The sequence below is a fragment of the Trichechus manatus genome, unplaced genomic scaffold (genome assembly GCF_000243295.1).
Source record: "Trichechus manatus latirostris isolate Lorelei unplaced genomic scaffold, TriManLat1.0 scaffold00083, whole genome shotgun sequence".
In the NCBI taxonomy this organism is placed as follows: domain Eukaryota; kingdom Metazoa; phylum Chordata; class Mammalia; order Sirenia; family Trichechidae; genus Trichechus; species Trichechus manatus.
Window position 1 is genome coordinate 1,390,394 of NW_004444019.1, and position 11,117 is coordinate 1,401,510.

Here is an 11,117-nt window from a genome sequence, read left to right on the forward strand (position 1 = left end):
CTTCAGCGCTTTGCCATTCATCAACCGGTTCACACCGGCGGCGGCCGCCGCGCGGTGACGTCCGAGGGGGACGGGCCTCCGCCCCCGCTCGTCGGTGATGGTGCTCCGAGCTCCGGCCCGTGATTGGTGTCCTAGAGTTCGCACGTTGCGCCGGGTATAAAAACGAGGACTTGTGACGCAAGGGCGCCTCGGCGCGTGTATTGGCTCCTTTTGCTGCGGGCCGGCTAGGCGACGCGCTCTCTTCGGAGCCGCTCACTGCATGGTAGAACCTGGTGCCCCCGCCGCCGCCTGCACCGTTGCCGCCGCTTCCCCGCGACGACCACCGCCGCCCCCTGCCCTGCAGCCACTGCCGCCCCCTGTGTCGCCGCCGCCTCGGGACCGGCTGTATGATTAGGCCACAATCTTCAATGAGTAAACATATTCCTGTGAGTAGTCGTCGCACCCTCGCCCCTCGGGCCGGGAATCCGCGGCCGGCCCCCCCATCCCCGCCGTCGCCTTTGTTCGGAGACGGGAGACGGGTGTCCGCTCCCCGCCGCCCCGGCCCGCTGTTCCGTTGGACCCCGGGCGGTAGCGGACCAGGCTGCGGCCCTGTGGCCGGTCAGTCGCAGCTGGGTGCGGGGAGGCGGACGCGAGAGTCCGCAGCGGCGGTTGGCCGCTGGAGGCACCGGCTTCCACGTCCCTGCCGGGCCTGGGGCGGCGAGGGTAGTGCAGCCGGTCTGCGCGGCGGGCGGGGGCGGTTTCGGCTGCCGCAGCAGGCCGGGCGGGGCGGCACAAAAGCCGCTTTGTGACCGCCGCCTCTGCTCTTGGACCTCCGGCCCGGCGCGCCCCGTCCGGGCCCGGCGGGCTTTGCGGCGTCCCGGGGCCCCTTTGTTCGACCGAAGAAGGGCGGCCCGCCCGGGGAGCGGGAGACGTGGCCCGGGGTGGGGCGAGGGCTGCGCGTGTCACTGCGGAGCCGGATACGGGGAGGGCGCGGCGGCGGGGTCGCCACCGGACCCGGGTCGGCGTGGGGTAGGCGGGGCAGCCCGGCGCAGCTGGTAACGGTCTCGGCCCGGAGCTCTCCGAGCCCGGGGCCGGGGCGGGACAGGACCTTGGTGTGGTTATCCCTGTGCTCCGTGGCCGAGCCCGGCGCCTCAAACAAAATGGCTTCGGCGCCCGCGCCTGACTGAAGGCGCGGCGCGAACCCGTGATTGCGGCGCGGAGAAGGGGGCGCCTCGGGCGGGCCCGGGCGCGCACCGCCGCGTGCGCGGAGCTGCGACCATCGGGGGGCAATCCGCGAGCTGCTGCCTTGCCCGGGCTGGAGCCAGGCTCTGCTAGGTGAGGACCCGTACTCCCTGCCCCGCCCTCCTTCCTAAGTCTCCACCTGGTAATTCGAGCTGTTCCGGATTTAACGCCCCACCTCGGGCTCTGGATAATGGGAACAAGTCGAGTCTTGTCCTGTCTCTGGGGCTAGTCGCTCGAGAAATGGCCCGAGTCTAAGCGCCTTGGAAACTGCCAGAGCTACGGTTACACCGAATCAAAGGAGTCTACGCCGGTTACCGGCATGCGGTTTCCCTGCTTATCTTGGAAGGGCCCTGGGTGGCACGTTTTAATCGGGGACTATTTAGGACTGTTCGTGAAATCTTTGGTGTAACGTGTGTTTCATCTTGTTGGCTTATGGCAACAGTAGTCAGCAAGAATTCTGAGGTTTTATCTATGTCCATGGAAGCCTCTACCATTCCAAGAGGATTTATTTATACTGTATTGGGAACTGTCGACTTGCTTAGAATCCAGATTCTGAAGCAGTGCTTCTTGTTACTCTTATGTGTGTTTTGTAGGATAGCAGTAAATCAGTTGAAAACCGGAAAGCTAGATCATTCCCAAGAGTGAGCATTTTACACATGCGTTATTTTAGATGCATTACCTAAGACGTAAGTACATGTGGAATGGGCTCTAATGAATTACTTGACAAAACAGTTATACAGGTTATTAGTTGGGCTCTGCAGTCTGACTGATTTCAGCTTCCCCGTTACTTCTCATGTATGTGATTATGATTTTATGAAACGTGTATGTGGGAGAGGGAAAAAAAAATCCCTTGGTGTTTCTGAACTGCGTGTCAGGAGTAAATCAGGAATGGGAACGTCTTGGGCAGAACTGAAAGGTGTTAGTAGTCACTGCTGCTTTGGTAGAAGTCCCCCCAGCCACTGGGTGGCTCCACTCAGCCCTTAACAACTTTACCATTGTCTTTAATTCATTGTATGTCGTTGGAAAAGTGCCAGAATACACATATTATTCTAAGGAAGTAATACTTAGGATTTGAGTTGAGGTACTACAGTCACTATTCACTGTAGAAGTGATGTCCTTAATAGTACTATGAACAATACTTTTTTAATCCATCTGTGAAGTACCAATCTCTGAAGGCTCATTTGAACAAATTTGGAATAATGAAAGTTAACTTCCTTATAGCATCTTGTAATAAATGAATCCTAATGCTAGTTGTTTGTTTTTCCAGAAAAATAAATTGAGGTTTTTGACTTGATATTTTTTAATACCTGATAGATCTCTCCATATGGATTGTTCAAAATTTGGTGAAGTTCTTCTATAGACTGTAACTAGCATGGGGCTTTAAATGTGTAAAATGAAACGGGAGCAGATTGATTAAGTTTTATGTTAAGCCTCAAATGTTTAAACATGGAAAACTAGTGGAACTTTTTTTTTTTTTTTATTGTAAGATTTTATTTTGTTTGGTAGTTTTCCTGTGTGAGCGGTGGCTGGCGCTTAGCACTCTGCTATTAATATTTCTCTTAGGTTTCCTCTTTGGAAACCCTGGTGGCGTAGTGGTTAGGAGCTAGCTAGGGCTTCTAACCAAAAGGTTGGCAGTTCAAATCCCCCAGCTGCTCCTTGGAAACCCTGTGGGGCAGTTCTGCTCTGTCCTGTACACAAGTACCTTATAAACTACTTGGAAGAAAATTAACATTGATGCCTTTCTTGTACATATGCTGGAAAATATGCTTGTAATAAAACTGGTTTAGTTCTTTAAGGAGAACTTAGGAAAAACAAATACAATATACATTTACTTATTGATGGTAGTAGTTACCTTACTTCTGAGACTTGAAGTATAGGATAAATTTCACTCCCCACTTGCCCCACTCCATTTCTTCTCTAAATTAGATTTCCAATTCAGCCTGAATAAATAAAATTTTTGATTTTAAAATACAAGAGAATATCATTAATATTATATTTTTATAGTTTGTAAGTGAGAAATCCATCTTAAATTTATAAGCACACATTCTCTTCACATAGCAAGTTGTTTAGCTTCCAGAGACTTGTCGTTTTCCTCCTCTGTTAAAACGATAATGGGTTGTTGAGAATCAAATGAAATAATGTATATGGAAGCACTTTGAAAACCAGTTTTTTAAATTCTCTTAAGAAAAAAAGGACATATTGGTTAAGTGTAGTTTGTTGTTAGCTGCCATCAAGTCAGCCCCCAGCTCATGGCAACCCAGGGCTCTGTAGACTTTTCTTGCCCCACCTTTCCTCTGCAGAGCCACTGGGTGGGTTTAAAAAGGAAGAAGTGATAGAAAGCACAAAAGGAAAATGTAGAAGTGACTTCGTAATTTAACTTTTAAAGAGCGCAATTTAAAAGGTAATCATTAAGATAAAACATAATTACACAAGGTAGTTTTAATTATTTTTGCAGAAAGATTATATGCAAGAACTAACAGTTTCAGTGTGTTCTTGAAGTTTGTAATGTATAAAAATGTTTTATTAGTTGGAAAAAGTCAATGTAGAAAGTTGCACATATATTTCATAACAATGGTAAAGCAAATAACTATTAAAAGAGGAATGATTAACAGAAGAATATCTGTGTGTGAATGAGATAATCACCAAATGTTAACAGTGGCTTCTTTGAGGAACTTTATTTTTAAAGTAATAATGTGTTTGAGACTGCTTGTTATATGCTTATTGATTGGATCTATGACCACCCTTAAAGTGTGTGATGTAAGTAAAAGTTAAAGTGGCTTGAATAAGACAGTTGTGTGCTTAAGTACTGTAAAAACCTAACATGTTCTTTTTGAATTGGAAAGCAACTTTTTTTTTCTCTCCCCCTTTTTTCTTTTAAACAGCAGTTCTGTGGTGTTCTTGGTCACACATTTATGGAGTTTCTGAAGGGCAGTGGAGATTACTGCCAGGCACAGCACGACCTCTATGCAGACAAGTGAACTGTAGAAATTCATTACTACTCCACCAAGAAGCCCCCATAAGAGCAGTTAACCTGGACACAGAAGTGTTGAATTGAAATCTGCAGAGCAATTTTTAAGAGTTCTGACCTGGATGGGGTAAACCTCAGTGCACTTCCTTTCTGTTGCCTCAGTATTACTGGATTGAAGAATTGCTGCTGCTTGTTAGGTTCATTTCATTTTCCATTACTCCCAACATCATACTCTCAAAGCACTGAGAATTTCAAGTGGAGTATTTTGAAGTAGACTTCAGTTTCTTTACATCATTTCTGTATTCACTTTTTAAAATTCTTTCATAACCCTATTGAGTGTTTTTTAACTAAATTAATATGGCTCGAATGAACCGCCCAGCTCCTGTGGAAGTCACATACAAGAACATGAGATTTCTTATTACACACAATCCAACCAATGCGACCTTAAACAAATTTATAGAGGTAAGGTTTGATGCTTTTACTCTCTTAAATCGGTTGCAGTTTAATAGTGGGATTTGTATCTAGGGAAGTAACTATTACTTTGGAAAATTTAAGATGGTGTACATACAGTGCCATTTCCCAAAAACAAAATATTAATATCTTTAGGTTAAAGGTGTAAGTTATTTAATAAATTTTGAGGCTGTGTACTTGAGTTTAGTTTGGATTTATATGTTAATGTCTAGTTTTTCATGCTCCTGAGTTTACATAATTTAAATTTTTGTAGGCACACAGTGTAACAGTGTGGCTAACATTTATAAGAAATTTATACAGGTGAAAGCTACTGTCTTAGTTATCTAGTGATGCTATAACAGAAATATCCCAAGTAGGTGGCTTTAACAATCAGAAATTTATTTTCTCACAGTTTAGGAGTCTAGAAGTCCAAATTCAGGGCTCTGGCTCTAGGGGAAGGCTTTCTCTCTTTCTCTGGCTCTGGGGGAAAGGGAACGTCCTTGTCTGTTTTCAGCTTCTGTTCCTTGGTTCCTGGCTGTCTTCTTGCTGTAAAGCATCTATCTTCCTCCACCTCTGCTTGCTTCTGTGCCAGATCTGCTTGTTTTACATCAAGTTTAAGACACACCCTACACTAGTGATCTCATTAGCATAATGCAGAACTCAATTACCAAACGGCATTACAGCCACAAGTATAAACCAAAACCAAATCCTATGCCATGGAGTCGATTCTGACTCATGGTGACCTATAGGGGTTAACATTTACAGCATATATTTTTGGGGAACACAGTTCAATCCTTAGCAGCTACCATTTATGGATATTTTCATGTATCTGTTTAGCCTAATGCCATAAACCAAAGTTAGTATGTATCTTGGACCCTATTTGATGTTTAGAGTCCAATTTCAGCTGTTAATTCTGCTTCCTGTTGGTAGCTAGCTAGCCAAAAATGTCTTACTCGTTTGGCTATGAGGAAGGATTATAACAAAATAATTTATTTGGACACCTACACATTTTATTTTATAAATATTTATCAAATCCGTTGCCAGTTCCAACTCAGTGATCCTATAGGACTGAGTAGAACTCTGCCCCATAGGGTTTCCAGGGAAGGCTGTAATCTTTACGGAAGCAAGCAGACTGCCACATCTTTTTCAGCCAAACAGCTGTTGGGTTCAAACCACTGACCTTAAGTTAGCAGCTAAACATTTAACTGCTGTGCCACCAGGACTTCTTCATAAGTATCTACATAGTCACAAATAGACCTCTTCCTGTCAGAGGGAAGTACTTTAATGGTATTTTTATTTTTAATTACCATCTATCATGAATGATTCCTTTGGTTTTATTTACCTTCGTCTTTCTGTTATTCCTTACCCCACTTTTGTTAGTATATCATCCCCTCCTATCCAGTGTTAGCATGGCTATAAACAACTTTCAGGATATGAAGGGCAATGGGATTTTATTTAAAAAACAAAAACAAAAATTTGTAGGTGGTATTTATAACATTCCCTATTTTGCTATTCTAGTATTGTAATTTAAAATGAGATTTTGCTTCCATGTTAAACATACATAGGTTATAATCACTCTCCATGATTTTCAGTTAGCCAGCAGTACTTACTAGAGAGATGATCAAAATGGTAGATAGTGATGCAGTTATGAAAACTTTATTAAGTATTCTTTTATATATATATTTTGTCTAGGAACTTAAGAAATATGGAGTTACCACAATAGTAAGAGTATGTGAAGCAACTTACGACACTGCTCTTGTGGAAAAAGAAGGCATCCATGTTCTTGTAAGTATTTAACATTTTCTGTGTTTCTGATAACTGATAAACAAAAGTTTATTCAAATAAACCACAGTCCTCAAAACGTTTTCTTTTTTAAATCATAAAATTATAAAATGGTATAGTGTCTTAATTTCCAAATAAAGGTGAAAGCTGAGCACAGATTTTGAGTAATTAAAGATCTTTGTATTCAATACTTGGTTGTACAGTAAAACCTATGACAGCCAGAACCTCTGTAAGGCAGAAACCTCTCAGAGAAGGAAAACTCAAAATATTTTTCACTAAAACGAGCGATAGAGAAGTGGTGAGACTGTACCCTGTTGAAGGCGGAAAAATTTTGAGACCCGGAAAAACAAGGTAGCCCCGGCTCTCGCAGGTTTCACTGTATTTCATTAACAGTGGAGTTTAATTAAACATGGGTAAGCATGTTAAAATGAAAATACTTTTTTTTAAAGACTTATATTTGGGTGTTAGAAATTTAAAATGGTTAGCATGGTATCAAAGATTTAAAATATTTGCTCTTTCGATTTAGGATTGGCCTTTTGATGATGGTGCACCACCATCCAACCAGATTGTTGATGACTGGTTAAGTCTTGTAAAAATTAAGTTTCGTGAAGAACCTGGTTGTTGTATTGCTGTTCATTGTGTTGCGGGTCTTGGGAGGTAAGAGAATTTCTTAAATCCATTTAGTGGTAGTGATTTTTACTCTAGTAAAGGTTCATTTATCCTTTTGTGAATCCATTTACTTTGTTAGGTTACTTATTGTACTAAATAAAAAAGTAGGTGAATGTAATAAAAAGGAATGATGTATTCCAATACAACGGGAAGTAACACGCTATGGCTGCAATTTCCAGTTTGTCTATGGGCAAAATTGCTGTGGAATTAATCTTGTGTGCTAGGTGGTATCAGTGGTATTAGAATCCTTGTCCAGGCTCACTTGGAAAAAGGACTGAGTTGTCTAAAAGGTGGCCTGCATTGCATTTATTGGTGTACTTTTGAATATAGCATTCTTGATACTGGTGATTCTGATTCAGTAGGAACTCATTACACAGTACTGTCCAGACTTCTTATAACGACCCCCCAGGCCATTTCTCCTGCCCCACCCCTAGCTCTATTCTAGTGGGAAGAGTGAAATGAAAAGCATTGATCTGGGGATTGGCATTCTGTATTTGTGTCACAATCCTTTATGTAATAAAACCTAGAAGAGTAAGCAGACTTTTCTAAGAGTTTTTTTTAAGTAGAAAATATTTTTTACTGCTTGGAAATTTGAAAGAATTGTCTGCATTTATGAAGATTTACTTCCTCCCCTGCATTTTTTCAAGGTGCCCTTCCAAGAATACAAATCTTAACATTTAGGCTCCCTTAATAATAGTAAGGTCATGGTTTATTTTTTGTTTTAGATAAAAATCTGGGTTTGATATGAAGGTACTGATTCTTTATAAATTTAATTTTTTAACATACGATCAATACTTACTACAGGTATTACTTAGGAAGTATGGTAGATACCAATACCTCTAGATAGGGGAATGGTTGGAATAATGAATTTTCTAGGATTTAATGGAAAAAATGATTTTTATCAAAATTCTTACTTCACTAGAGCTCCAGTGCTTGTTGCCCTAGCATTAATTGAAGGTGGAATGAAATATGAAGATGCAGTACAGTTCATAAGACAGTAAGTATTTAATGGATCCTTCTTTTCATGCACAGTCTCTTATTTTACCATTAAATGTGAGTGCATCATTACATTACTAAGAAAACAGTTTTTTTTCTAATAGCACATGTGACCATTGTGGAAAACTTTTAAGATAGTATTGAAACCACAAAATAAAGATTTTTCTCTCTTGCATCCCACGCAGATGCTCATATTACAGTTTCAAATTCAGCACACTAACAACAGACTAACAAACTAATTCTTTAGTGCTTTTTAAGTTCTTGATTGAATATGTGTTACTGTTTACTTGCATAGGTCTCACATTTAGATGAGTTAACCGTAATACCCAAATTGCAACCACCCAACACAAGATACACATTTTCATCACTTCAGAAAGTGCCCTTCTCCCCTTTTGTAGTCCACTCTTCTGCCACCAGAGGTAACCTTTTTCTGACTACTGTCACCGTACATTAGTTTCGTATTCTCTTTGATTCATGGATTTTGACCATTGTAGCCACCACTCTAAGAAAGGTACAGAAAATCCTTTTTGGTATCTTTTGCCACTTAACACATGTAGGCCTGTCCATGTTCCTTTCTGCACTAAGTTATATAGCCTAATAATCAAAAGATAAATTCTCCCAAGAGAGATAATTGTCCGTATCACAGTAAACATAATAGATTTTACTTTAATTGCACATTCTTTCCCTCCACCCCTTTCTCCTTCTAGAAAGCGGCGTGGAGCTTTTAACAGCAAGCAACTTTTGTATTTGGAGAAGTATCGTCCTAAAATGCGGCTGCGCTTCAAAGAGTCCAATGGTCATAGAAACAACTGTTGCATTCAATAAAACCGGTGCCTGATGGTATTGCTTTGGAAGTGGAACTTGAGACAGGACCGAATTTGTCGTGCATATTTACCAACATGTTAATTTGGTGGATAAGTCTAATAAAGCTTCCATACGAGTATTGAAAACCAGTTTTACCAGGCTACAAGCTTGAAAGAATTGCAACCTCCGTGTTTGGGTTACGATCAACCTATCTGGATACTTAGCAAAGGTTTCTTACTGTTCAGCATTTAAAATGTGCTTATCATTTGTACCAATTGACCTTTCCTGAAATCATGCAGTATTGTTATGTCTTCTTTAAATCTATTCCCATGCCAGAATCTTATCAATATATAAGAAATTTAGAGAGATTAGGTGCCAAAATACCCAGCACAATACTTGTATATTTTTAGTATCATACAGAACTAAAAAATCCCAGGAACTATGAACACTCTAGACCTTATGTGGTTTATTCCTTCAGTCATTTCAAACATTGAAAGTAGGATCTGTCATTTTTTGCCTGTTCACTTTTTGTTTACATCTCCCACATTCGTATCAGTATACATCAGGTTTGCACAACCATTGATTTTTGTTGGATTTTTACCAGGTCTTACAGTGATTGTTTAATGTCTTTATACAAATCTCATTTTGTGCTTTTATGGAAAACCATTTTGAAAAATCTACATTGTACAGAAGCACATGTCTTTAATGTCTCCAGACAAAGAAAAAAAAAAGCCTTAGAGTTAATTTAATGTTTGCACTTTGGGGTGCAACTTAACAGGGAGGGCCTGAAAAAAAGAATGGGAGGGGGCTATTAAATATTTTTAGTAAAATGTTGCCTTTGTCTTGTGCAGAACATGTAGAATATGCTCTTTAATTTAGTAAATATTTTTTTAAAAGGTAGAGATGCTTTGTTATTGTAGCTAAAACGATTCTTAATCATAAAATTTCTGAAATTCTTGTCATTTTTTTTCCATATCAATTTGAAGTTGTTTACCAACTTTTGTTTGAAGTGTGATTTTTTTCCCCCTTCTCTTTCCAACCTGTCTTGCAAAAAACGTAGGTTTCTGCTACTGAATTGAGCAGACTCTAATTTTTATATGCCTTTTGAGCTGTGTAACTTAATATTTGGATACTTGATAATTTGTTTTATTATATAATTGATAAAATGGTGATGTGTATTAATGTTAGTTCAACCATATATTTATACTGTCTGGGAATGTGTGGTTATAGTTCTGTGGGAGAAATAATTTGTCAGTGTTCACCAGCTTGTAAAAACCTAGTTGCGAGAGCTTAAACATCTAAATAAATGATGAAATGCATTTATCGAGATTGTTGTGCTTAAGGTTTACAACTTATTTTGTGAATGATTCTACTTAACTCCATTTGAAGTTAAATGCGTCCTCATTTTATAAATGTTGGATTATATGAAGTCAGCATTTTGGTAAGCTTGTAAACATTTTGTGAGAGTTGTGAGAACTGTAATACTAAAAGTGCTCTCATTATAAACTTCCTTTTTGATTAAAAGGTCTAGGTAATTTTGTACTAATTTTTTATTCTGTACTGAGGAGAAGCAGTGTTTATATAGTAGAGGAAGATCTGATTTGAAGATCAGTTTCACCAATTATTAGCAGTTTTAGGCAGCTTGACTTCTGAGCCTCAGTTTATTAGCAAACTGATAATTACGTATCTTTATAGATTGAAAATGAATTTGAATTTTAAGTATCTGTCACATGAGAGCTTAATAAGTATTGTTTTACTGTTAGGTCCCATCAAGTTGGTTCCAGCTTATAGCGACCACATGTACAACAGAACAAAACACTGTCCAGTCCTCTTGTTATGTTTTTTTCAGCCACTGTGTCAGTCAATCTCATCAAGGTCTTCATCTTTTTCACTGACTCTCTACCAAGCATGATGTCCTTCTCCAGGGACTGGTCCCCCTGATAACGTGTCCAAAGTACGTGAAACAAAGTCTCACCATCTGTGCTTCTAAGGAGCATTCTGGCTGTACTTCTTCCAAGACAGATTTGCTTGTTCTTTGGCAGTCCATGGTATAGTCAATATCCTTCCCTAACACCATAATTCAAAGGCATCAATTCTTCGGTCTTCCTTACTCATTGTCCAGCTTTTGCATGCATATGAGGTGATTGAAAATACCATGGCTTGGGTCAGGTGCACCTTAGTCCTCGAGATGAGTACTTTTTTAACACTTGAAAGAGGTCTTTTGCAG

The 11,117-nt window shown here is 40.4% G+C and overlaps 1 protein-coding gene across 5 annotated transcripts; it reads left to right on the forward strand.

The window, feature by feature from the left end:
• Positions 1 to 238: 238 nt before the first annotated feature.
• On the forward strand, positions 239 to 10,209 carry PTP4A1 (protein tyrosine phosphatase 4A1). Of its 5 annotated transcripts, none has more exons than XM_004381350.2 (6): positions 239 to 425; positions 4,104 to 4,651; positions 6,332 to 6,424; positions 6,948 to 7,078; positions 8,013 to 8,087; positions 8,794 to 10,209. In XM_004381350.2, exons 2-6 carry the CDS (start codon positions 4,547 to 4,549, stop codon positions 8,909 to 8,911), a joined length of 522 nt encoding a protein of 173 aa, XP_004381407.1. In that variant the 5' UTR covers positions 239 to 425; positions 4,104 to 4,546; the 3' UTR covers positions 8,912 to 10,209. The 5 variants fall into 5 exon arrangements, with proteins under 5 accessions (XP_004381407.1, XP_023591622.1, XP_023591623.1 ...); XM_023735854.1 differs by having other exon boundaries at positions 263 to 425; positions 4,107 to 4,651; XM_023735855.1 differs by lacking the exon at positions 239 to 425 and adding an exon at positions 659 to 1,314.
• Positions 10,210 to 11,117: the final 908 nt, after the last annotated feature.

Excerpts from the sequence above, each read along its gene's own strand:
- PTP4A1 (XM_004381350.2), top strand. The coding sequence starts at position 4,547 with ATGGCTCGAATGAACCGCCCAGCTCCTGTGGAAGTCACATACAAGAAC. Across the intron at positions 4,652-6,331 it reads CCTTAAACAAATTTATAGAG|GAACTTAAGAAATATGGAGT; the intron begins GTAAGGTTTGAT and ends TATTTTGTCTAG. Across the intron at positions 8,088-8,793 it reads GCAGTACAGTTCATAAGACA|AAAGCGGCGTGGAGCTTTTA; the intron begins GTAAGTATTTAA and ends TTCTCCTTCTAG.